Source organism: Amphibalanus amphitrite, unplaced genomic scaffold, assembly GCF_019059575.1.
Source record: "Amphibalanus amphitrite isolate SeventyFive unplaced genomic scaffold, NRLGWU_Aamphi_draft 000368F_arrow, whole genome shotgun sequence".
Taxonomy (NCBI): domain Eukaryota; kingdom Metazoa; phylum Arthropoda; class Thecostraca; order Balanomorpha; family Balanidae; genus Amphibalanus; species Amphibalanus amphitrite.
The window spans coordinates 588,779-616,362 of record NW_024881862.1 but is presented as its reverse complement, the minus strand read 5'-3'; the positions used below and the strand labels follow the sequence as shown (position 1 = coordinate 616,362).

At 47.9% G+C, this 27,584-nt stretch overlaps 3 protein-coding genes across 3 annotated transcripts; 1 reads left to right on the top strand and 2 right to left on the bottom strand.

Moving 5' to 3' along the window:
* Positions 1-3: 3 nt before the first annotated feature.
* Positions 4-4,089, bottom strand: LOC122389685 (polycystic kidney disease 2-like 1 protein; the record flags this gene model as incomplete). Its single annotated transcript, XM_043381929.1, is given in 13 exon segments — positions 4-71; positions 74-119; positions 330-397; positions 400-418; positions 787-914; positions 917-940; positions 1,078-1,228; positions 1,561-1,711; positions 2,175-2,314; positions 2,523-2,607; positions 3,266-3,396; positions 3,624-3,757; positions 4,077-4,089. Coding segments are annotated over 13 exon segments (1,158 nt in total), but the record flags the coding sequence as incomplete, so codon positions are not given.
* A 1,898-nt stretch (positions 4,090-5,987) lies between these two features.
* On the top strand, positions 5,988-7,734 carry LOC122389684 (sodium-dependent dopamine transporter-like). The gene is made up of 3 exons (XM_043381928.1): positions 5,988-6,513; positions 6,820-7,103; positions 7,141-7,734. The coding sequence occupies exons 1-3, from the start codon at positions 5,988-5,990 to the stop codon at positions 7,732-7,734; spliced, it is 1,404 nt and encodes a 467-aa protein (XP_043237863.1).
* Positions 7,735-8,195: 461 nt separating this feature from the next.
* Positions 8,196-25,832, bottom strand: LOC122389683 (polycystic kidney disease 2-like 1 protein). Its single transcript, XM_043381927.1, has 4 exons — positions 25,586-25,832; positions 14,593-14,749; positions 14,126-14,236; positions 8,196-8,329 (listed from the first exon to the last, which is right to left on the bottom strand). The coding sequence occupies exons 1-4, from the start codon at positions 25,610-25,612 to the stop codon at positions 8,196-8,198; spliced, it is 429 nt and encodes a 142-aa protein (XP_043237862.1). The 5' UTR covers positions 25,613-25,832.
* Between the last annotated feature and the right edge of the window lie 1,752 nt (positions 25,833-27,584).

The window sequence follows — 27,584 nt, the reverse complement described above, 5'->3', positions numbered from 1 at the left end:
GAGGAAGAAGATTGGTCCCAAGATCCGGTTGGCCGCTTCTATCTCGTGAAAGTCGAAGTCTCCGAGGAGGTTCGCAGCAGAGTGAACGTGGCTCGGGTGAATGTGCTGAAGTCGCGCACCTGTATCGACGGAAGCAGGGTCGATCAAAGTTCAATCAAATACGATGAGCTAGGTACGTACCTGATGATCTGACAATAAATTGGAGAGCATGAGCGAACTAGGTAAATAGTCATGTAATCATTCGTTATCATAATTATACAATGCGAAGTAAAGCCAGATGTTTTAGCACGTTAAACAGCGCATTCTTGAACGCGCTGGAACTCACATACCTGGGTACCGAAGAGAAGATATCCGAGCTGGGCGAAGGCGAAGAAGACGATGAAGAACATGATGGCAATCCCATGATGTCTCGCGCGCACTGTAAACATAACAATGTAATGCTATTTTGTGAACATTATAACGACGCAGATCGCTGATGATATATGGTCGTATTGTACACAACTTCCTAAGCCCCATTACATCTCATCTCATACGCTCTGTGAACGAAGTGAATCACATATCTCGGTGCACTGGAAAAGACGTAAATCTCATACTCGTGCCTACTGTAGATGCTAGGTCATCATTTGAAGTAAACAATCGATTTAATTAAATGGGGAGCATGGGACAGGAATATAGTATCGAAATACGAATCGATAAAATTAGCGTGACAGCAATTCTACATTTAGAGCACAAAGCATAAAACGATCAATCGATCTCTCGACCCTGCCGCCCGGGCCAGTCACCGACCCTGGACAGAGTGCTGCTCAGCTGGTTCATGGTCTTGTTGAAGCTAATGTATTTGAACAGCTTCACCCAGGCAAAGAACACGCAGAGTGCCGCGGCGCTAGTGAACTGCGTTTGGAAGAAGCCCGCTGCTCAAAGTTGGGATACTGCAAATCATCTGCAACAGAACGGTCGTGTTTGAAGAAGTATGGGGAGAATCGCGATTTAGAGGTTGGCTGGAGGCATATTATATACAATTATTTCAATGCATTGCCATTAGTCGGATAAGCAAGAATAATGGGCATAAAGTGTCACCTTTCAGTAGAAGCTCGATCTTATCGCTGACGGCCTTCGTGCAATGGATAGAGAAGCCGATACAAAGAATGGAAATCAAAATCATTAGCATGTCGAGGTGGTTCCAGAAATGCTTGAAATATTTCGTCTTTTGTCCATGGAACTCCAACATCTGAAACACGTCAGAGAGCGCTGACCAACACACTTCGGTGTTATGCAATTTATAATATTTATAATTACATGCATTAGCGATTGAAGTTTCAGCTTACAAACCAATTGAACATCACGGCTATCACAGCGACCACTCTTGCAAAGGGCGAATAGAAAATTACCGGAGCCATGGTCGCCGAAATTACCGGAGTTGATTGCTGAACCAAAGTAAGCATTGGACTTACATACATATACATAATACGTTTATGTAAACAATCACAACCGCACATTTCACGCCGTCTGTTCCCCGCTGACCCCTGGTCGCTGCCGGTCGCTGCAGACAGTTTTACAGACCTCCTCTATGATGTAGTATACGGTGAACAGGATGAAGACCCACTCGCACGCCATCACGAAGTAGTCGTACGGGTTAACGTAGCGGAGCCTGACCGTGCGGAAGGACGACGACGGAATCATGCCGCCCGTGGCGGGCAGCTCGAACACCAGTCTGCGCAGCAGACGGGCAAAGGACATTTCAATGGAGACGGACTGCACCAATGAATGAATGAATGAATGAATGAATGAATAAATAAATGTGTGACCACATGAGTGAAGTAGACCGAAGTTCGATGAATGAACGAACGAACGAATGAATGAATGAATGAATGATGAATGAATGAATGAATGAATGATGAATGAATGAATGAATGAATGAATGAATGAATGAGAATGAATGATGTGAATGAATGAATGAATGAATGAATGCATGAATGAATGAATGAAATTGTTTAAAAAGGGCTGCTAAGAATTTTATACGACATGCTTATGTAAGAAATAATCCTTCAAACAAACATGAAACAACTAGCACATCCGATTAAGTGTGTGCACATGGTAGGTATACGACTGTACACCGTGACGGTTGGTTCATACGACGATTCTTTACAGCCAGCGAAAATGCCCCTCGTACTGACTTGATGATGCAGAAGAGGTTGATGTTTGCGTTGTAGACTGTGAAGTCGATGAAGATGGCACGGGTCCCTCGGCCGATCCATAGGTCGCGTCGGAGGCGGGCCAGCATATCCACAGTCTCGTTTCGTTTGTGTGACAAATCCTGCGCGCCAGTCACACACACGTTAAGCGTTCATCTGCGTTTGTTGTATCAGCAGCGTACTCTTCACATGTAGCGTATGAAAAGTCAACTTGCAGTTTGACTTTCAAAACAGCGGTGTTTTAAGTGGTGCGATGATGCAATACCGTGGCCGGCAAGGGCAGACAGACAGACGAGATCGGCGGGGAATACCGATGAGTCGGTGACTCACCACGTACGCGCCGCCTCCCGAATAGGTGCTGATCTCACCCCAGAACGGGTGACCCTCCAACTCGTCCTCCGGACAGTAGCGCCAGCTGAGGGGGAGAAGAACGTGAAAGGTAAAACGCAGCCGAGACGTCGTCGTTCATGACTCAGTCTTGGTTCTTGTGTTTTAAACGGCACCCTTGCGTTTGTTACAGGGCTGGCATGAACGAACAGGCAAAGGCTGCTGATAGCTATACAGTTTGATGGACGATGAACTGCTGTACGCATGTATATATAGTCGACTACAGAATGATGTTCCACTTTTCACAGGCAATTACTTGCCTGGAGTGGTAGGCTGTGCCGCATCACACGGCTGAGTTCACAAATCATAGCTTTGTTCCAATGCTCACAATCGACACGCTTAATGCGTGATAAACGGCACAACTTAGCGCTCCGGCCACTGATAGCTTCTGAGGAGTGGAACATCATTCTGTAGTCGACTATACGCCGATGCCACGGAATATTTGTCCTAAGCTGTAGGTATATTCTGTACTATTACGGTACAAAATCTGCGCAAGATCTACGCATATTGACACAATTATAAGGAGATCAAAACCTATATGTAGCTATGCAGACAGCCTCATACAGCTATATGGGCATTGGGCAGTCACATACACAGCTGCGCTACCGAGTTCAGTCGCCATCGCGGCCCTCCATCCCCCGCTGGCGGCGGGTGGGGTGGGGAGGGGGGTGATCCCAGCTCCTCACCCGGTGCCGTTGCCGGTGCCGATAGAGTCGTTGTAGTTGACCTCGGTCAGCCAGCTGTACTCGGCGTAGCACTCCTTGATGATGGCGCGCATGTCGTCGGCCACGCGACATGAGTCGCTGCGTACCTGCAGCTGCGAGCGGCCGCGGTGGCACCGTCAGCGGACTGGGAGAGGGGTCCGTGCCAGGGCTCTGAGCAAACCACCCAAACTAAGGAATACCTATACTAATAGTATACTTTATGTAACTACATTTCCTCTGTTCACAGCACAGCTCGCAAGAGGGAAACCTGAAATCATCGGGGCGATGTATCGTCCCGAACAGTCCTCATAGCCCACAGAGCACCAACCACTCCACCAACCTGCCGCATTCTGGGTACTCCGAGCAGCCGGTTCTCGTAGAGGATGTCGATGCCACCCTCGCTGTCGTCCAGCTTGGTCTGCTCCAGGTCATACCACGTCTCCCAGTAGAGGCCATCCACCAGGGGCCCACAAACTACAGCATGAGGCGGCCGGGGGCCAACACCGGTCAAACGGACCGAAGAGCAGTGCGTAATTGGCTCCACTCAATTTACACGCAACTTTTTTTGCTAGTTTTTTTCATACCTTACCTTCACAGTCATCGGGAGGGAAAAGGTCACTTGACCTGGAGATCCCGTTCTCATCGAGCTCTTAGGACTAGGACAGTCTGGGTGCTAGCAGTCAGTCTGTTTTCATGTCAGACAGTCTTCATGCTAGCGTGTCAATGTTTTTTTTACGTGTTTTAACCTTTTCAATGTTTGTGTACTATAATATGTTTTTTACCTATCTTATACCTCGGTTGCACATTGTATATGACACTGGTTTAAAAGCCAGTCATGTCTTGGTTAGGTACCTCAAAGACCCGCATAAATAAATAAATAAATAAATAATAAATAAATAAATAAATAAATAAATAAATAAACGGTGTGGCATTGGAAAAAGTTGTTAAATTGAAATTACTGAGTGAATCTTCGACAGATATCTGGTATCAGCCCAGTACAAAGTACATGATGGACGAGCCCACTGCCCAATCAAATAATACCTATACATGCGATACATCATGCACTTGCACCCTATATTGCACAATGCGCATATCTGCCGATGCGTAGGTATAAAGGGCATTTTTATGGCATGCCTACATATAGGCATTTGTCATCTCTTGTCGGTTCAGACGCAACTGAAGTGCTATTTGCTAATCAACTTGAATGAAATAGTCACTTCGCTCCGCACGCCTATATACCTTATGCCCACTCTGCAGATTATTATCATCATTCTGCACACTTTTTAACAAAAATGCTAAATACATACATATGCCTACCTTATTGTTATCATGGCAAGGAGTATTTTCGCTGCGATGGTAAAGTTTTGAATTTATATCAATGACTTAATGTTACCGATAAGCTTCCAAGTTGGCATTGATTAAACGTAGAAAGGCTTGATTTATGGTTTTTGTGTGAGCGATAGAGCGCGGTGTGTGATATTTGAAAGCTTTAAAATGTACTTTGTACGTGCCGCTTGTCGTTACTCGGAATAATTATTAAGTTATTGGGAGAAACATCAGACAACATGCCTCCCACTTCTTTTCCTTCCGGAAGTCGGCACTTGTTCATACGGACTACGGATCATCTCTTCTGTACCGTTACCGGTTCCGAGCTTAGGCCGATCGTAAATACGGTGAATTTATTCGGTAGTTTGGTGAATTACGCGATTCATTCGGGGCTAACTGCCACCTCACCTGAGACACGATTCAAACCCAAAGTGATACTATGAAAAACAGTCATCAGTTCAATCAAGTAGCGGCCGAACAGATCCGTGTTCTGAGACCGAATCCGTGTCAGATCCGTTCGTGGCTACTTCCCCGCCGCAATAGCTCAGCTGCAGCCCCAGACCGTGAACGGGAGCTTCCCTAGTCCCTACCTCACCATGGCTCCGCTTCACCTGTGTGCGACCACCGTCGGTCACCTGACACTTTGACCATGAATCGCTGCAAGTTGCAACCTAAAGGGCCCTGCCGGCCTTGACAGTGCACCCAGCAATATATCAGCCGGCGTGCAACAACACCATCAGCCCGCGGCAATTCAGCGCTCTCCAAACCTGGCCGTGCGGCCGCGGGAGCGCTCTGCCGACCTTCTGTACCGGGTTTGTGAGACACTGTACTTCCGAGGGCGACTGCGCCCCGCGATGGGCAAGGTAATCTGCATCCTGCGCAGTGTTCAGTCGCACTGCGACTTGGTGACGAGAGTAGGCACGTGCTGGCGGTGCCGGTGTGGTGTTCCCAACGTGTGGCAACACAAACTGTGCTCAACTTTAGCAGTGATTAAGGTGATGAATATTAAACGTGATCCAACCAGGACTGAAGTGCAGTCGAACGCGTTACGTGAAGTGACTCATCATCCTGTCCAATTTAGATGAAGCCTCGGTGAACGTTTAGTGAGCAGCACTCGACATAAAATCTGCGACAAAAAAGAATTAGGCAGGGTTGTGCTCAAAGATCTGGACAATGTGATAAGCACGGCGTCGCTCGTATTGACGAGGCTCTCCGGCGCATGGTGTCGGTTTGCATTTTGCAAGCCTTCATTGGCCCTCGTTCGCTGGAGACTTCAATTCAGCACAGGCCGGTAACCCGTCTCAGGCACCTCACGACAGGATCGGCCACAGGACGCTAGCCCGGTCACAGGCACTCAGCTCTGCGACTGTCGAGCGTCATGGCTGAGCAGCCGCCGCGAGACCGATGGCGCTCGCAGTGCGACTTCCTGCTCAGTCTGATCGGCTACTCGGTCGGCACGGGCAACCTCTGGCGCTTCCCCTACCTGTGCTACAAGTTCGGCGGCGGCACCTTCGTGGTCGCCTACGTGGTGATGCTGCTCGTTCTCGGCATCCCCATGTACACGATGGAGGTGACACTGGGCCCGTTTGCCCGCCAGTCGCCCAACGTGCTGTTTCGCCAGCTGGCGCCCCTGTTCTCCGGCGTCGGCTACGGCATCATCATCATCGGCACGCTCATGTGCTTCAACTACAACGTCACCATCACCTGGGTGTTGTCGTTCCTGGTGGCGTCGTTCAGAGGCGAGCTGGAGTGGTCGCGTTGCGGCCACATCTACAACTCGCCGCGGTGTTTCACTGTGGCAGGAGACGAACGGTGTCGCAGCGCCAGCTCGGGGGCAGACGTGTTCTGGAACAATACCTGCTACCCGGCGTACCAGCTTCTCGAGGGGCACGCGGAGCCAAACAGCGAGTGTCTGTTCCTAAGCGGCAATGACACTTTGGTGTATCGCCTAGGGAATAATCGTGCACTTGCCAGTGAGGAGTATTTCAACAATCATGTGTTGGGAATGAACAATTACGATCTGTATGGTGTTGGAACAATCCGATGGGACATAACAGCATATCTCTTGTGTACTTGGTTCTTAGTGGGCGCGTGCATATTCAGGGGTATCAAGACATTCGGAGCTATACTGCATTTTACGGTACTATTGCCTTATACAATAATGTTTATCCTTCTGGTGGTGATTCTGACGGGCCTTGACGGAGCTGCAGAAGGCATCGCGCTCAATATGAAGCCCGATATTTCCCAGCTGAAGGACCCCACCCTGTGGAGTGCTGCCGCCGCCCAGGTCCTCTACTCTCTGGGCTGCGGCCAGTGCGGCCTGTTCGCGATGGGCAGCTTCAACCGGCTCAACAACAACTGCATGCGCGACGCCATCCTGGTGTCGCTGGTCGACACGGCCACCTCAGTGATCGCCGCGCTCATCGTGTTCTCCATGCTCGGCTCGCTGGCACACACGCTGTGTCGCGACGTCGGCCGCGTGGTCACCTCGGACGTGGGCATGGCTTTCGTCACCTATGACCTACCCGGAGATGATGGTGCACACGCCGCTGCCGCCCGTCTTCAGCGCGCTCTTCTTCGTCATGATGGTCTCGCTCGGCATCGACACGCAATTCATTGCCGTGGAGGCGCTTGTGATTGCCGCTGTTGACCAATGGCCATCGCTGAGGAAGCAGAAAAGATATCTTGCTGTCGGTTTGTGTGTGCTCTTCTTCCTCTCCAACCTGAGTGTATGCATGGACGGCGGCATGCTGATCTTTGCACTGGTCGACCACTACGCCTTCACGTTCTCGCTGTTCTTCGTGGTGCTGCTGCAGGCGGTGGCCGTGGGCTGGGTGTATGGCGCCGAGCGGCTCATCGGCAACATGCGCAGCGACATGGAGATGGGCCTGCCGCCGGCGCTGGCCGCCTACTGGCGGCTCTCGTGGCGGCTCGCCGTGCCGGCCGTCTGTCTGCTGGGCCTGGCCACCACCGTGTACCTGCACCAGCCGGCCTCGTACGGCGGCCGCCGCTTCCCCGTCTGGGCGGACGCCGTGGGACTGGGCATCATGCTCGCGCCCGCCGCGCTCGTCCTCTCCACAATGCTGGCCGAGGCCGGCATCAGACAGGGCCGGCCGCACCGCTGAGAGAGCTGCTCACGCCGACCGACCAGTGGGGCGTCTCCGCAGCGAAGGAGCAGCCCAGTAGCCCACGGAGGTAGCCGCCGCGCCCACATCTGCGTCACATATTTGATGTATGTATTGTATCGTCTTTTTGGATCGGTTATCGATTGTTCATGAAATAGGCAGAGGTAGTCAGATTATGAAACAACATCTTCGGAGCATTCTGCTCACACACTCTGTGTCGCCACTCGCCAGTTGTAACAATGTCCTCGTAACGAGCTAAATGTAGTTATTATAATTGCCAATGTTTCTGTTTGATGTTTTGTCTGAAATGGAGGCGCGCTGAAGGATTTCGTGATTTGTCTATGTACACGTTTTCTGAGGTGTCCCGTGTCATTCAGACTTATGTCATACAGACAGTCATACATATCAGTAGGAAGTGTCCAAAAATAAACGGTGAGACTAAGAGCTCCTATGTCTGGTACTTACTCTCCAAAAATCCAGTATTTGAGTCGATTCCTTGAAATTCCCATCGGAGTCGGCAAAAGAGGCGTCCAAAAGAGCTCGGACAGAGCTTTTGTGAAGTAGAACATGGTAGGTGAAGTTGTGCTCACAGCCACTGCTCGGTAAAGGAAAATGAGAAAGAGTCAAAGAAAGAAAGAATCATTAAACTTGCAAAGAGTCAACTACAATTCCCAATGGATCACTCTATGTATATGACTTAATATTCGCGCTAATAGGGGGTCGAACGGATCCCTCCTTGGGTTTTTCGCAAAAACTCGCGCAAAAAGCGGTCGATCACGATGAAACTTTCAGTATCCTCGTTGATCAGTTTTACACCTACCCTGAAAATTTCATGACCCTGACCTAAATGACCTTTGACCTGATACTTCCGACACCATGTTTGGCCGGAATCGCGATTCGGCGTGTGTCGGCTCACATTATTCGGGCGTTTCCAGTCTTTTTGTGGTTGTAAACGTTCAAACATTTGAAATTATGACATAAATGCAGCAAAGACCTTTCGTTAGATAATCTTTACTTTAAATTGTCATTTATTGTGAATCGTTAATCGTTAAATCGTTATCAATTTAAGACACATTTATTGCCCGACGTTTCGCTGTATTCGCTTTCTCACGGGCGACAAACATTCGCCCTTGAATGTTTGTCACCTTTGATTAAGCGAACACAGCGAAACGTCGGACTTAAAGGGACCCTCCCACCTTCAAAAAAGTTAATGAATTGGCATGAAAGTGATGTCCCTTGGTTCAGAAAGAGCGAAAACGAATATCTACCAAATTTCACCGAAAAATATTCACTGGTTTTCAAGATATTAGGCTTTTACTTTTGTTTACTTTTTGGGATCTCCCCTGTTACTAGCGACTTTATTTGGAAGCAATAATTTGGCAGCCTTAAAGTGCGGCAGACGTTGCGCGCAAAGCAGCGTATACCGCCACGTGTTAACGATGGTTTTAGTCTAAGATTTAAAAATCGTTAGATCTCCGCTGACGTCACAAATTCTAAGGGGGCATTCCAATGCATTAGCCCCTTAGAATCCGAAAACTGCAAGTTTGAAATTCCATATCTTCGAATTAAAGCATTTTTCGATGTTGTGAGTGCCCAAACCGGTATTTGCAGGCCATGGCCACCAATTTGGCTATCTCAACTCAAAACTAATGTTAAGGTGGGAGTGTCCCTTTAATGTGTCTAATTTTAAGCTCATAACGATTTAACGATTAACGATTAACGATTTACGATAAATGACGATTTAGAATAACGATTAACGCAACGTCTTTGCTGCATTTATACTGTCAGCCTGTCTATTTTCATTAACCCGCGCCCCGTGGGGAGGGGGGCGAAACGACCCCTCCCTCTCCTTTTCCGTCGATATCACCCAAACGGCTGCATATATCGTCACTAAACTTTCAGGACCCCTCCGGACATCAATTTTCCGCATTGTGACTAAACATTTTTACAGAGGCTATGATAGGTTGGCCTCAAATGACGTCAGAATGACGTCATGATCTGCAATTTTCGACCGCCAAAAAAGGTTTCGCGGAAAGAGCTGTCAGCCCTACAGCATTGAAGATGCAGAAAAATGTTCAAGACATAAAAAGTATAGAATGAGCAGGGCTACAAAACATTCATCTCGGATTTTTAAAATATTGGGATTTTGACCCCCTAACATAAAAAACTTTTTTATATTTTAGCCAATAAATTATATTTTTGAAGTTCGAAAATGACGGAATAATTATGATAGCTCATACCGCGTTCTATCTACATACCAAATTTGATATCGATACATCTTTTTTTCCAAGTTATAGTGAAAAAACTTCAAAATTGATGACTTCAAACTTTCAAATTCAATTTTTAGCAATTCTAGAGCACGTAGCGCAAAACAAAGAGCACCCATTACCTAAACTCCCCGTGACGAACTGCATCGAATCGATACCCATTTTATGCAAAGTATCAACTTTGAAATTTGACCTATTTTGACCTGACCTTGACCTGAACCCAAAGGTCGCCTAACACACATAATCGTGTTTGTCATGTAAAATGGACCCTAAAACATGTATCACATGACACTTTCATATTGTGTTTGTGACCCTTAGTGACCTGACCTCGTTTCAGTGATCTCAAATAGCAAAATATGTGTTTGACGGACAATTCCCCAACGATGATTTTCAATGGTATTCCCTTTTACTCGATTTTACAACACATTTCTTGAAATGCCTGTAAACGGTGAAAATTCGACCTTTGACCTGATCTGTGACGTCATCGGTATGGCCGAGTTCAATAAAATTAGGTCACAAGCTAGTTCTTCGTTAAGACTATCCAACACCGTCTGAATTTTGATAATCGGCCGGTAACTTTCTGAGAGCGTTTCGGCCCTCATCGGTTGGTAGGGTCCGCCGATAACCCTACGGGACGCGGGTTAACACTTAAAATTATGTTTGTCCCATGCAATATGGACTCATGGGTGGAGAACCTGCCCCGGCCACCCCGGCCGTGGCCGGGGTAACTCTCAACCTACCCCGGCGCGGCCGGGGTAACTTTTCTACTCTTGTAAATCCTAAAAGCTGTCTCCATACGAGAAAAGAAAACTCACGCTCTTCGAATGTTGACTTCCATGGGCGTAATATTGCAAATCAGGTAGGTATTTACCATTTACTTAACTTGCCATAATCTCCAACCCTAAGACCCGCGTGTGGTCGCCAATGCCAAGATTGCTCTCAAATCCTGTTCAGTTTCGAAATTTTGGCGCGCCTTCGGCGCACTTTTTCAAAACTACTGCTTGACCTCATTGCCTTCAACTGACCTGTCACCAACCGCAACCACACCCGTTTATGAGCGTACCCGTCAGGGTGCTCATAAACACCGAGCGGCCATCATGCTTCGAACTCGGACTGTTGTAACCGGGCCGCGTGCTCTCGCCACGCGGAATCCAACGCTCTAGCAACTGAGCTACGAGACCGGGACCGGTCGATATTCCTGGATCGACTCCCTGTTTGTATTATAAGAGCCGCCCAACATTGAAAAAGGCTACGCCCGTGGATGTCAGTGACCTAGTTATTTTAGTGCTTTGCTTGGTTCGATCTGTCAATTTCTCTGTAAAGCTTCTACTATGGTGAGTTGTCTTTTTGTAGCTATTTTGAGACACAATAAAAAGCTGAAAACGCAACATTTAGGTACTCAAAATGGCATATGGTTTGGTTTGGGTTCGGTGTGAAATTGGAAGTTTAAAGGTAGTGTGCCACCTTTGAAAGATTTCCCATTTTATTTTTCCTAGGATAAGAAGCTTCTGTTTTTACCTAATATCGCAAAAAAATCAAAAATGGGCCTGGAATAGTGCCTTTTTCGCCTAAAAGTTTTTCGGTTTTTAGATATGTATAACAACTGTAGTGGGCTCACCTGCAAACAGGCGTCGGGCAACAATCGCGAATGCGGCGCACTTGTGACAATAAGCAAAGGTCATTATAGTGTTACGACCATACGACGTACGGGAATGAGTTATCAGCTGTCTAATCGTAGACAACACAATGTCGAGCCTTAAACTGTAAGCCCGTATTGGTATTGTTTCTTTTATTTGGCTGTCGAACATTATTTATGGTTTGAAATATGATTTTATGTAAAATAATTGATATGAAAAAGCCGTCTTATAAGTTATGACCCCATTTCACCACACGCAAGTGGCAGAAATGACAATGATCAGCTGACGCATTTTTCTTGGCCGAAGTCAGAGCGCGCGGCCCGACGCACCACGCGTATTTGGAAATTCCGACCTCGACGAGCATCAGAAGCCACCTAACAGGCGTGTTCGAAACCGCAGGAGATGATGATGAACGGGTTTATCGAAACTTGATTGGATGAGCATATCGGTAATAGCGATTTCAGTGTGTGCATTTATTGTTCATAGTGGTGTGAAATGTGGTTGGGGTACGACCGACAACCCGTCGGGGCGAATTTCGCACTGGGGTACTCAAAATTTGAAGAATTTAAGACGTTTCCATGAGTTTTGAAGGTAAGGATAAGTTCTAAAAATCCGGTTCTCCTTATCTGGGCCATTAACTCCATACGGTCCAAGAAAGCTGGCACACTACCTTTAAGTAAAAAAAATAATAATTTAAAAGGAAATTGCCTTTTCGATCATTCCAAAAATGTTATGAATAATACGGTGTCGGATACAACGCTCATCCTTGAGCAAACACAGAATCCTATTCCATGCGTCAGAATAGGGGTTTGATGATGACCGTTGAGAACAACGTGAGTATATCGTCTTCCCGCGACTATCGGTCGCCGGCCGGGGCAACTTTTTCAAACATTCTCCACCCATGAATATGGTAGGTGTCACGTGAAAGTCAGGTCAATGTCATTGACCTTTGATGACCTTGGTTCACTTTTTCATGTTTAACTTGTTTCTTGTATAGTTTTTGGAGCTGATTCGCGCCCGTTTAAACATATACATAGTAGTTTTGGTGTAACAATAACATGTTACAAAGCTATCAGTAATGGTTGACACATCGGTACTATGGATAGCCTGAATAACGCCTACTGGTTGGCCTGACCTGGACGGTCAACCAATGACCTGGAACCATTAACCTGGGTATCCATCGGCCTCCTTCTGTCACGGGCGACTGTGAAGCTCTAGCTCAATCAGGGGGTCCAACGGACCTCCCCCATTACGTTTACGGCTGGTGGAACACCATATGTATACGGGCGAGGGTTTACCCGCGCCCCGTTTGGGGGGGGGGGGGCGAAACGGTCCCCCGGTCCTCTCTCCTTCATATATCCTGACCGCAAGCTAGCAGAGCCGCCAAACGTTGCATAAGAAGTACGGCAACAATTTTACAGACTGACAAAGAGATAACGTGGCGTTCTCAACAGGCCGGCCGGCAATGACATCAGAGTGACGTTATCTTCGGTCAATTTGATGAAAAGCATGGTTCTACGTAAATCGCTCTCAAAAGTTCCATTTTTAAGTTTGTTTTGCTTGCTTTGCATGAGATAATTGTAAAAAAAAAACACACACAACAAAAAACAATTCCATGTAGGTACCTGCCAACTCGGATTTTTGAGATTTTAAGTTCTTGAAAAGTAGGTATGCGTCAAAACTCATTTTTTTGCAATTTTAACCTAAATTTATTTTTTGTTTTTCGAAAAAAAAACAGAATGTATGAAATTCAACAGCCGGAGCCTGGCAGCAGCCTGGCCGACGTACGTGTATTGCTGGCGTGAAACGAGAAGCTGCAGCTTCTCGTGTGTCTAAGACACACGATGTAAGACACATGTGTCTTATTCCCTCGAATCTTTTGGATGTAGACAGCATTCGTGCGTAGCACTAGCACCAGCATCCATAAACTAAGGTATACGTTAAACTTTATTTGAGATTTCATTTGCGAGTACCTACCCATAATTTCCCAAATAAAAAAGTGGAAAATCTGAGGTAGCGGTTTGGCCCAGTTTGTTCTATTTCATCTAATGCAAATAAATCAGTTCTAACTTTTACCTGAAGGCTTTGCCTCTTGGGTGCGATTGTCGTGATCCCATGTTTAGCATCAAAATCGGCCAATAATGACGTCATAATCATCTGACCTATGATAGGCTACGAAATTTTCCTTAGGCAACCTATGGCACAGGGTGTCAAATTGATAAGCATAGCCGAGGGTACTGAAAGTTTCGTTTTGATAGGTACCTACCCCTTTAATGGTTTTGAAGATATCGCAGAAAAACGGCAAGGGAAGCTCAAGGGAGTCCTTCAGCCATGCGCGGGTTAGAAACTACTATACCATTTGTTATTCCTAAAATAGATGGTCACTGTTCACGTTCAGGACTCTCACGAGTGCTCGGATCACTCAAGAATCTCCGGGACACTCAGTCACGGATGGTGACGGCACTCACGGATGGTGACGGCACTCACGGATGCTGACGACCGCCAGGAACACTAGGTAGACGATCAGCTCGCGCAGGTTGGTGCGAACAACAATTTCACGGTCCTCCATGTCAGTCATTTCACGGGAGGTCCATAGTCCTGCGCAATGCGAGTGCACACGGGGCAACCGCACGATGCATTATATGGTCCAATGTTCACAGCTCTACGTTCCCTAGTTCTTCCCCAACTATTAGTGACCTTGCGCTAGCGGGGATGTAAAAAATATCTGCACACGACACATACATAGGAGCACGTACCGTCTGGAATCTCGATTGTCCTGACTTGATTCGACGAAACAGTAAGCCATTATCAGAACGGCGCGTCTGAATCTTAGATTATAGCGTTTAGATGTCTATCAAGTATAAACGTTCCCTTCTTCTGGTCCCAGCATCCCGAAGTGAAAGTGAAAAGGGTAACCCGGGGATCACGGTATACATGCTGCATGATACACTCACCCCCGATGCATGCGGTTGGCCCGTGGTCACCGCAGCAGCCAGGTTTGGGGACGGCCGGCGCGTCACCGGCGGCCGGTGCTCCGTTGCCCGATGGTGCTCCGCTGCCCGATGGTGCTCCATTGACAGCCGGTGTTCCGCTGCCCTCTGGTGCCGAAGCCTGCACCCATGAAAGGCCACGAGGGAGGATAGATGACGTGACAGGTATAAGAGGTGGCAATGTGCTGTTGGTGTGTTTCACGCAAAATGAGAAGACAATACGTCTATTCGGCATCTGGAAAATGAGGGATAATTTTCCGGGATCACCGGGAGCATTCGGTGTTTTAGGCTGACACCGTGCACAACGCACATGACAACCAGCAAAAGAGCCATTAGTGAAGCAAAGGCAATCTAAAAATGCGACCAATTGCATCGATGGTCTCTGCAACGTGATCCCGTCCGTGATCCCTGCACCATCCCTTAATGGTGATCCCGGATAATTTTCTCTCATTTTCCAGATGCCGCGCGCGAACTCAGGGAATGTGTATTGTGTACTAAGGTAAGTAATCTGTGTGAGTGAGGTGAATGAGGAGTGAGGACCACCTCAAATGGGCGTTGCCTGTGTGTGGTTTATCGTTAAACATTAGACGATGCAAATTGCATCGTAATACAACACGGAACCTTTTATCAATAGGTACAACAAGTCGTTCGAGTGAAGACAGGTGTACCAACTCTCTTTTCTTCCTCTCTAAAGAATTAGCAAGAATATAATACATAGTTGGACCGACCTCGGTAGGCTGACTATCCGAGCATTTTGAAACTTTAACATGTTTATATATGATATAAAAACTGAAGTCGTTTAGAACTTTTAATCTACCTATTCAATTACCTATCGCGTGATTAGAAAGTAAAAGATACGACGAATCAAAAGCAGACCAATGTTCTTTACAAGTCTCATATTTTGCAAACACTTAAGCTTAACCCCCGCACATTTAAGGGGGGGGGGGTCGAACGGACCCCTTCAGTTTTCGCGAATAACTCGCGCAAAAAGTGGCCAACCACGACGAAAATTTCCGTACCTACCCTCGAGCTGATTAATTTAACACCTACCCCAAAAATTGCATGGCCCTGACCCAAATGACCTATGACCTGTTCCTCGAGATCATGTCTGGCCGAAATCGCGATTCAGCGTATGTTGGCCCACATTATCCGAGCGATTCCAGTTTTATTGTGGTTTTAAATGTTCAAACATGTGACATGATGTTGGTCCCATGCATTATCCCGCGCCCCGCTGGGGGGGGGGGGGGGGGCAGAATCTGCCCCCCTCCCGTTTTTCGCCTATAACTTCTAAACGCGTTACGCCAGCGACGTCAAACTTACAGTATACCTTATCATACATCAATTTGACACGTTCCCTGAAAATTTGAGCGAAATCCGTCGGAACATTTTTGAGAAATTGACGTTTTAGACTAGTGACTTCATGTTCGCCATTTTCGCCTCAAAAACGGCAAAATTTCAAACGCCGATAACATCTTCATTTTTAAAGGAATCAAGACGTAACAAAAAAGTTAATACGTGATTCTAATTTCTCTATCAAATGGCTATCTCGTTTTTTGAAAATTTTGGATTTTGGCCCAATTTTTTTTCCAAAAAACTGACTTTTTTGGGAAAATAATTATAAAATCCAAAATTTTGAGTGTATAAAAAACGGAATAAATGTCAGAGAAGTGGTCTATGTGCAGTGTGCACATAAATACCAATTTTTAGAAGAATCGGTTCAAAAATGTGGGAGTTATTAAAAAAATTATGACGTCACGACACACAAAAATTTTGAAAAATGATTTTTTTGGAAGTTCTAGACCTTGTACCGAAACAAAATAGCACCATTCGATTCGCCGTGAGAAACTGCATTAGATAGACACCTTTTTAGGCCTTAACAACCAACTTCAAATTTGACCTCACTTGACCTGACCTTGACCTGACCTCGACCTGAAATTCATCCAGAGGTGGTCCATATCACTTATTGAGTGTGCCTATTGAATTCTATGAGTAACATGACTTATAAAATGTGTCGCACACAGGGCTGCGGAGTCGGAGTCGGAGTCGGAGTCGGAGTCGGAGTCGGTCGGAGTCGACAGTTGTGACCGGAGTCGGAGTCGGAGTCGGAGTCGATTTTAGAAACCCGAGCCGGAGTCGGAGTCGGAGTCACCAAAAATCTGTCGACTCCGCAGCCCTGCTAGGTCTGCGGAGTCGGAGTCGGGAGTTGGAGTCGGTCGGAGTCGACAATTCTGCCCGGATCGGAAGAGTCGGAGTCGGAGTGGTTTTTGAAAGCCGGAGTCGGAGTCGGAGTCGGAGTCGCCGAAAATCCATCGACTCCGCAGCCTGGTCGCACATGCCTTTTCTATATTTGTTTTGGTGACTGACCTGACCTTGACCTTGACCTTTGAATGACATTGTATGCAACAAATATTGTTTTGGTAGTCTAAGAACACGTTTTGGGCAATCAGTCTCAGTCCATTCTTCGGCAACTACGGGCAAGGCCGATAATGAAGAAACTTACATTTGTACCCTTGACCTGACCTGACCTGACCTCGACCTACTTAAGCAAAAAAAATTGGGCTCTTAAGACCGCCTTGTTGAGAGCTTTCGATTGCAGTTTTCCCGTCTTTCTACGACCATCGGTTTGGAAGTTAGACAGGGGGGGGGGCAGAGTCTGCCCCCCCCCCCCCCCCAGCAGGGCGCGTATGCGCTGATCAGCCCAGCGGGCGCGGGTTATGGTAGGTGTCAAGTTCACGTGAAGGTCAGGTCAAGGTCATTAACCTTTGATGTCTGGATTCAGCAGAAGGCGACTGCATTGCTGTTACTGTGGGCAACTGGTTCTGATTAGGCCTGTAATTATAGTTTTGCTATCCTCGCGTTGTGTTTTGTAATCTTAAATCTTAATAAATGTGATACTTAATAAATAAACCGCTTAAATTGCTAAGTACTTAATAACGGTTAAACACTCTTAACACTTCATGTGTGACTCCTGTATTTCTAGTAAAAATCTTTTTCATTTCTCGAGCAGCTCACGCTCGAGCCTCATTGCTAAAATCCTCCAAAAAATCTTCCCTCACTTGTGGATTGTTCCCAATCCAACAACTACACCAGCAGGCCGCTGACATCCAGTCGGACCATCTTTGTGACTGGTCTTGTGACGATCTTGTCTCGCATCCTCACAGACGCCACTTGACGTGACCATCGTCACCTCTCATCACTTGGTCTATGCGTCCCATCGGCCACTTTCCTCGTGGAGAAGACGGGTCGACCACCACAACGTCACCAGGTGCTATGTCGGGTTTCGGATCAAGCCACTTCTGTCTCCGCTGTAGCGACGGTATAGATATTCTCTGAGCCATCGCCTCCAGTACTGCTGACAGCGTTGTATACGTTTCCAGCGCTGCCTTACCCCCGCCTCATGGATCTGATGATACTGTCATCTCGATTGCTGTGTGACCCACGAGGAAGTTGGCTGGCGTGAGCGGCTGGTCATCAGTTGGGTCGTTGGATAACACCGTCAGTGGCCTTGTGTTCATCAGCGCCTCTACTTACAGAACGCTGTCTGCAGCTCTTCATCAGAGAGGTCAGCATGCTTCGAGAGTCTCATCAACGCTTCTTCGCGATCTTTACCATTGCTTCACACGCTCCATTGAAGTGTGGAGCACCAGGAGGAATGAACGTCACTTCGTGCGTGACTTCAGAGTTCACGTGGATCTGACTGTTGTCCAATCCGGTGAAAGGACTGCTGCAGTTCCTTTGAAGCCCGTGTGAAGTTTCTTCCATTGTCAGATATGATCTCTGAGGGGCTCGCCTTTTCTGGAAATGAATCTCATCAGAGCCCGAATGAAACTGGATGTATCTAGCCGTACGTCATCTCCAGATGAACGGCTCTGACCTGGAGGAGGTGAAGATACACAGGTACCGTTTTGCCTGACCTTTCCACGACCTGTTTTGTCAGGATGGTCCTGCAAAGTCAACTGCCGTCTTGTCAAAGGCGCGGAAGCGCGTTCTCACTTGGTTGCTTGCTTGGGCGCCATCACTTGTGTCTCGGCTGACTTTCGGAGCTTCTGACACTTTACGCACTGGTGAATCATTTCTTGATCATCTCCCGCGCAGCAGGCACCCAGAAGCGCGTTCGTAAGCTGGCCAAGGTGTGCTCTACACCTAAGCCATGTTCAGTGTCCTCGTGCAGCTGACAAATTATCGTCTGCTGATTGGGTGTCCCTTTGGAAGCAGAACAGGATGCTTGGCGCTGTAGTCAAGTCGGAGCGCTGTAGCCTGCCTCCAACTTGAGTATGCCGTCCTCGTCCATGAATGGACACAGCTTCTTCACTGAGCTTTGACGACATCTTTTGACACCGGATCCTTCACTTGTCTTCAGCTGTCATTCTTCAGAAAATGACTCTTCCTGAGCTCGTTTTAATCCAGAACTGTTCCGCTTCATCGACTTCAGTTGGACCTAGCCCCTCTGGTTCAGTACATCTGGCTGGGCGTTTTCTCAGTTTTTCTTTCAGTGCTTTGATGAATCGCATCACCCAGGCTGTGATTCGAATGAACCTAGTCCAGCTAGAGAACTTTTCCGGGAGGAGTCGTAACTCCGCGCTTGAGGCTGGAGCTCTTATGGCGAACGTGTTTCTTTGTTGCTCTCGTCTGACCAGTTCGGTTCTGTCAAAATCTTCATCACTGAAGTGTCTTTTTGTCGGCCATGTACGGTCTTCATCCACCAGGAACTCCGGCCCATGCCACCACAGCCTGTGACCTCGAAGCGCCTCGAGACTCGTCCTCTTGTCGGCGCGTCGGCGGGTTTTCCTTGCCTGGTACGTGCTGCCATTGCTCCGGCACCGTACACTCACGGATTTCTGACACTCGTGGGCCACAAATGCTTGAAACCTAGAAACTTCGTTTCTGACCAGCAGAGGACATCCATTGAGTCTGACCAGAAATGGACCTCACATAGCTCCTTCCCAAGAGCGCTGCACACTTTCTTGACTAGACGCAGTCCCAAGAGCGCCCCCATGAGCTCCAGTTCTGGCGATCGTCTTCTTCTTTGCTTTCGTGCCACTCTGCACGTGCCAGGACGAGATTGGAGCACCTCTCACCCATGCTTTCGGATACGACATATACAGCAGCGGCATATGCCTGCTCAGAGGCATCACTGAAGACATGGAGCTCTTGGTCAGTTCACCCTTGAAGCGGTGAATACATCTGGCACAGCTATGGTCTCCAGTTCTGCGAGTTCGGAGAACCACGCGTTCCACTGTTTCTGCTGATCCTCAGGTAGGTGTCGTCCCAGTTGATCGTGCAGTCCCAGGTTTGCTGAAATAACATCTTGGCACGGAGTGTGAATGGTGCGAATAGGCACAACGGGTCGAAGATGGCAGCCATCTCCTTCAGGACAGCTCTCTTGGTCCATCTTCCTGTCACCAGCGGTCGCTTGGACACATCCAGTGATAGAATGTCGTCCTTCTGTCGACCACACCACGCCGAGAGCTTTGGTTGATTCTGATCCTTTGTCTTCAATGAAATGTTTTGAGGTGACGGCTCTGTCTTCTTCTGGTACTGTTTCCATCACTTCTTGACTGTTTGATTTCCACTTCGTCATCTTCATGCCAGCATCTTCCAGCAGCTCACTAACTTGCCTCCTTGCTCCGATGGCGGATTCCGCATCCTTAAATGATGCGATCTCGTCGTCCATGTAAACGTGCTTGCTGATTACTTCAGACGCAACAGGGTACTTCTCTGCGTTGAGTCGCGCATGCTCCTTCAGAACAAACTGCGCGACGAACGGTGCTGCAGCGTTTCCGAAGATCCATCTCTTGGCTTCAAAAACTGTTGGTTCTTCATCTTGCTTCATGTTGCGCCATAGGACGCGGTGGAACTTCTGATCTTTTGGCGCCAGCTCGACTTGAAGGAACATCTCCTTTACATCTCCGACTAAGGCGATAGGATGTTGTCTGAATCCGACTAGCGTTTCAATCAGGTCGCTGTAAAGCGATGGTCCCGGAAGGAGCTGTGAGGTTGAGACTGATTCCCTCACTTTTGGCCGCTGCGTCGTACACGATTCGGATCTTGGATGACGCCTTGTCCTCTCGAATGACGGGAAAGTGTGGAAGGAACCACTCATCCTCTCCACTGTTTGATCTCTGCGCCGTGGGAGTTTTGGTCATATAACCTTTCTTCACGTACTCTTCAAGAATGTCGTTATACTTTGCAGCAAGATGAGCTCCCCGACGATGAAGAGAATTTTCCAGCTTCACTAGGCGAATCAGCGCAGATTCGTAGTTGCTTTTCAGCTGCGGTTCGTTTTCTCGCCATGGTACTGCAACTTGATATCTACTTCCTTGTTTCTTCAATGAACTTGCAGCTTTCTTCATAGCCACTTTTTCTTCAGCTGACAGAAGATTGGTCTCGGTGGTCTTGACGTCCAGCACCTCCAGATCTGTCATCGCTCTCATTGCTTGAATTTCTTCGTTTAGTGACTTATCTGTCAGGCAAGTTCTCAAGGTTCTTGCGACGTTTGTCATGCTCTTCAGCTTTTGTAGGTTAGAAGGATCTTCATTGTCTTGAACGCAGCCGAATGCTGTCCATCCAAGTGGCGTTAGGACAGCGACTGGGCTCGAACTCTCGCCGGAGACAGTCTTCAGAGGCACAAAGATGGGCATTGTCTCAGGGCTAAGACCGATCAGTAGGTCCACTTCTCTTCCAGCCATCTTTGGAAAGGGGATGTCTACCATGTGTGGCCAACGCTGCTTCACATCCTGCCAGCTCGTACATACGGAGGCTCCTTCCAGACTGGGAATGACGTGAACATCTAAGGACGTTTCAAACCTACTCTGGGTAGAGGCTATCCGGACAGCTCCTGACGTCATTTTCACATCCGTCTTGCCATTGACCGTCCCAAGCTCAAATTTGACTTCTTCTCCTTGTAGTCCGAGCTCGTCTGCAGCAGCTTTACTTATGTAACTGGCGTCAGAGCAGGGATCTAAGAGTGCGTTCAGCTTCAGAAATCGATCCTGACAGTGCACTAATACCGGGGCCGTCTGAAACGCGACTTTTCCACTTCGCTTCTCTTGTCTCTGGGCAGCGGTATTAAAACTTGCACCGGGAGCCGCGGACACCTGTGCACTGCTTGTTGGAGCACTATCTTCTTTAGCACAAGCGCGGCCCTCGACCGTTCTCGGAATGAATTCCTTGGCCTGGCTGCTGAGTGTCGGAGTCCTGTAAGACGGTCGGGCTACTTCAGGTGAGTTTCGAGAGTTTCCACCTCCACTGGCATGCAGGAGGCTGTGATGAGTGCCACCACAGCCCTCAACAGCACAGCCGGGAAACCTGCGGCAGTTAGTTCCCCTGTGCTTGCCACGCATACATCTAAAGCACAATCCTTCGGTTTTGCAGAATGCATATCTTCTAGCAACATCCCAGTTCTGTAGTTCAGCGCAATCTTCAGTCGCGTGTTCTGCGTGACACACTGCACATTTCAGCCGACTGAAGACATGCCGGCTGGCCTGCCTTGTGACAGCGTACGTCTTCTTTGTTCCGCGGCTATGCATTCTAGGTCTTGGCTCATCCTGCTCGCTACTGGCTGCTGTTGCTTCCTTGGCTCTTTTTTCCAGCATGACTTCTTCAGCTAGCCACTTTGAAAATGTTTCGAAGCTGTCTTGTTGACTCGTCGTGCTTAGCCACCTTTGATAGTTCTTGATGTAGGAGTGGTGAACTTTTTCAGACACAAGCATATAAAATGCTGATACTTCCGAAAGATCTCCGTCTGATCCATTTTCCTTCAGACTGGTGACGAGACTTGTCACCTTATTTGAGTACTCTTCAAGCATCTTTGTATCGTTTTCACCTATCTTGGGGAAGCTGCGAATGCTGGCTATCTCTGCTCGCACTCGCCTGGCATGACCACCATACTTTCTTTCCAACTCTTCTCTAGCTTTCTCATAACCAGCTTTCGACAACCCATATCGTTCTACCATTTGTAGGGGCTCGCCGGTCAAACTGTTCTTGAGGTAGACCATCTTGAGCTCAGCCGACGCGTTCGAGTTGCCGACGAAAGCATCGAATACCGCCCTCCAGTCACTGTAACCCTTTCTGCCATCGAATATAGGCAGTTCTGGCGGCTTTATACCCTTGATGGACGAATCCGTCGCATCTTGGGATCGGTTCGTGTTTTCCTTGTCCTTTGCTTCATTTTCTTTTGCGTGCTCGGCTGTTCACTCGCTTCACTGCTCGCACTTGTTTCCTCACAATACAGGTTTCCTAACAGTTTCTTGCGGATATACTTGTTTGCCATGCTGACGGAATCTTGAATGCTGGCTTCTAAGTTCTACTCCATGAAACATGTCCCATAGTGGTCCTGATTCTACTTCACCGCTGTTCTTCTCTTCCCAGATGGCCTCTACTACATCTAATAGCTCACTCGCCTGCTCTCCTAGCTCACCTGTTATCTTTTGGAGCTCTGAGAGTGAGGATTCTTGGTCGCAAATCAGCGAACTTAACTTGGATTCATTCCAGGGCCTCGGCTAAGGAATTTTGACTGGTGGGCCACTTGGGCAGCGACATGGACTGACCTTCGTAGCCATGCCCCCCCCAATTTCCGATTTCTCCCCAGATTTCGGCCACTTAATTCTGCAAAAAACGTCAGGATGGCATTCAAAAAATGTAAAAAAAAACGGGGCTCGACCCCCCCCCCCCCCCCCCGACTCTTCAGAGAGAGAGAGAGAGGAGAGAGTAGCTGTAGGGACCCACAACCCTCTCAGTGGTGATACTCCCGCGGTGCACAAAAAAAAATCGCACAAGCACGGAATTTTAGTCTACGACATATCGTAGTACATATCGACATATCGACATGTCGTAGACTATATATTCCGTGGCACAAGTATGCACACAATATTGACGTAGATTATAAAACTTTGGACGATAACTTACGGCCGTGAGTGGATCGCTCGCCGACTAGCCGGAGATTCGGAAGCGGTCGGACGGGATCGGGCGTTGTTCGGTGGATCGGGAGGAATTGTGAACAGCACGAGTGCAACTTTATATACATATAAAGTGGGTTGTAGCAGGAACCCCAAAAGGGGGTTGTAGCAGCAACCCCAACGTCTCTGAAAATGATCATTAAGCCTATTGGTGTCGCATGGAAAATAATTGACTGAAAAGCCCAAGCGCACTGCGCAACCCTGATATCAGTGGCGGATCCAGGGGGGGGGCTGCGGGGGCTGGCAGCCCCCACCCAAGGAAAACTGGCGCCACTGCGCCGAAGGCGCAGTGGCGCCAATTTTCAATTCGCAACTCATCGGAGTGCCGCATACTAGGACTAGGATGCAAAAATCAGTCGAATAACGTCGTTTCAGTACGCTCCGCACCGATATATCCAATCGTGTTGTGTCACTGTACATACTGATCCTGGGCGCCTCTTGTCAGGGCCACTGGGCGCCAATATTTCAGCGCCAAATCATCTCATAAGTTATGTACACGTTCACTTCTGGTGAACAGTGTCCCAAACTTCAGATTTCTCTTGGGTGTCTGAGTGGAAAATTCGAGCCACCCAAAATGTGAGAGTGGAAAATTATCCATTCTTATTCTTGAGTGTCATCTTCAGCCCAAATGAGAAATTTTTGGAACGCTGACTGTGAACGGTTCGAAATTCGTCCAACTGGTCAGATGTGTGACTGCAAGCATCATACCGGTCGTGAAGACGCATAATGTCGCTTGCAGACTTCAATCGGCTGGAAGTCGCCGACACTACCTCTAGTTTGACTCTGGCTTATATCGTGTCTATCGGCGAGCCGTCTGAGATCGCTCGCAGGCTTATCCCCGACCGTCTGAACTGGTCTGTTCTTTATTCGTAGTTTTTCTTGTAACCGACTGGTCTGCGGCAGATGCTTGTGTGACTGCAACCACTCGATCGATCGGAAAGCTTGCAAGAACTCTCGCAGACCTCGATCGGCTGGAAGCCGCCGACACTATCTGTAATTGACAGAGGCAGACGTCTTTCGCGATTATTGCATAAAATTTAAAGCCTCGGTCACACTTCACCGGATTGGACCAACGGACGAGAAACAGACGATAACTGTCAGCGTCCGGTGATGTCCGTTTGTTTCCGTTGGACGTCTGTTTGTCATCCGTTAATATCCGTTCTATGTCCGGTGGTGTCCGGTTGAGCACACCGGACACCACCGGACATGGAACAGATATTAACAGATGAGAAACGGACGTCCAACGGAAACGAACGGACATCCCCCGGACATCACCGGACGCCGTCCGTTTCTCGTCCATTGGTCCAATCCGGTGAAGTGTGACCGAGGCTTAGTCCACGTAGTCCACTATAGTTCACTTTTTACCCCAAGAGGATATTGCAAACAATAGGTTGAAGTTTTTTTTCTTCACAAGAATATGTTTCACCAATGGGTACTTTACAGCCTGAAAATGTACGATAAGATCTGCTATTTCAATTTGAAATGTGAAAAATGTGAAAACTTAAATTTTTCGGAAAATTACTGGTGGGCCAAAACGTTGAGGCTGGTGGGCCATTTCGGATCACTGGTGGGCCATTTGGCCCACCAGTTAACATGTTAGACGAGGCCCTGATTCATTCATTCGAATCTCCTTCAGTATTCTTTGCTTCTTCTTCATTTTACTTTCCACAATCTGGCTCTCCATGATTTCTTCAACGGCTACGCCAGCGCTTGAATTGCCGGCTTTGCGCGATTTTCCCATATCCGGAGTCACATGCACCAGATGTTATTATAGTTTTGCTATCCTCGCGTTGTGTTTTGTAATCTTAAATCTTAAATAAATGTGATACTTAATAAATAAACCAGCTTAAATTGCTAAGTACTTAATAACGGTTTAAACACTCTTAACACTTCATGTTGACTCCTGTATTTCTAGTAAAAATCTTTTTTCATTTCTCGAGCAGCTCACGCTCGAGCCTCATTGCTATAAAATCCTCCCAAACAGGCCCTATTATACTCACGGTATTTGCCTGGCTGTTGGTGGGCATGTTCAGCGATATAGTATTTCTTCAGTCTTTTTAATCTCACCGTCTTCTTCAACAACCGCGACCAAATAGCATTTTAAATCGGCCATCAGCAGCACACTATTTCCAACAGCTTTCACAACACTCGGAAATGGTCGGTGCACTCCATTGGCCGTAATTAAAGGTAACGTAAAACCCGGAATATTTTAAAGACCTTACAAAATAACTCGAAACATTAAGTGCTTTCCAATCATAAATTGAAATGTGTAGATTTTATTATTTTTCAGCGATGGACAGAGCACGAGCCTTTCCAAATGCACGCACCTCGAAAACGGCCTTATCGCTACCCTGGCCTTATCGTAGGCATTGAAGTCTACGGACTACGGCTTGCGAATACGAGAAAAATCAAAGAGCTTAAACACATTCTGAAGCTGTCCAAGTGAAGACTAGAGTTCTGTTGTCGAGACGCGTCAAATAAACTTTAATTTAGTCCTTACAGGTCAGCTTGAAAATTGATCTTCAATCGTCATTGTTGCAAGTGGCGGCTGCCTGATTTTATCTTTAATATTGGCTTTGATTTGTTATCAAGGATGCATCACGTCAGGTTACGTTAAAATCAAATCAGTGGTATTAAAACTATAATCCCTATATATATGGCCTTGCTATTATCAGAAAATCAATTCATTGTTCCGATCCAGGTCAATCTATATTTTTCTGTCACCATTTTTCTCAGCTCACACTCATTTTTCTTTGATCATACCGCTGCACGTGCTCAAATTCAGTATCATCATCTGCGGCACGTAACACCCTCCCCCCGTGAGACACACGTCTCACCTCTAACCTATCCTGCCCTCCAACAGATGAAGCCGCTGGATGGGTCGCACGACGATGCCATCCACGGTGCGAACGGAGGCGGCACGCACTCGGGCATCTCGGCCGTGGTGTAGCTCGACGATGATCCCTGTTCTCCACAAGGCACGTGAAGAGCGTGGATTGTCTCCAATGAGCACCAGGTCGTGTTCCGCGGGTTTACGTTGGCCGGTCTCCGGACGAGGAGGTAGACGTAGCTCCTTCAAATACTCAGTCTTCCATCTGTTCCACAGATGCTGAAGAACTTGTTGCCGGTATTTTCTTCCAGCCCTGAGACGCTGGCCGCCGATAGAAGAGAGGTCAGCATCATGGAGACCAGTTTCATCGCCTGCAGAGTTGCCATGCAGGAAGTCTTGCGGAGACAGAGGACGGACGTCCTCAGGGTCATCAGTAAGGGCCGTCAGGGGTCTCGCGTTGATGGCTGCCTCTATTTGACACAGCACAGTGCTCAATTCTTCCCACGTGAGGAGGCTTCTTCTTAGAGTTCGACGCAGAGCGTCCTTCGTCATGCGTATCAGCCTTTCCCAGAATCCACCCCACCACGGGGCTCGCTGTGCACTAAACTTCCACTTGATTCCTCTCGTGGCCAAGATAGGTGACGCCCCTTTGAAGTTCAGTCCATTGTCGCTGAATATCACTTCAGGCTTCCCTCGTCGTGCTGCAAACCGTTCGTACGCTTTCATGAAGTCGTCTGTCGACAGAGAATCTACCAGCTCCAGATGTACCGCCCTAACAACAGTGCAGGTGAAAAGAACTAGCCACACTTTCACGGGAATCGATCCAGGACCTTTTCGATAGATGGGGCCTGCTATATCTACACCTACAGCGGAGAATGGTGGTCTCGTTGTCACTCTCTCCCTGGGGAGCGGAGCAGCCTCTTCACTGAACGGTTCTGCAGAAAACACCTTGCATCTGCTGCAGCCCCGAATCAGCTTTCTCACGAGTTTCCGGCCACATGGGATCCAGAACCTTTCTCTGAGTGCATGGAGTGTTTGTTGTACGCCGCCATGGCATGATGTTTGATGGCGGTCGAGTACCAACAATTCCACATACTTGTGCTCCGCGGGAATGATCACTGGATGTTTCTCTTCCTGGGTGAGTTCAGCCAGCTGTATTCGTCCTCGCA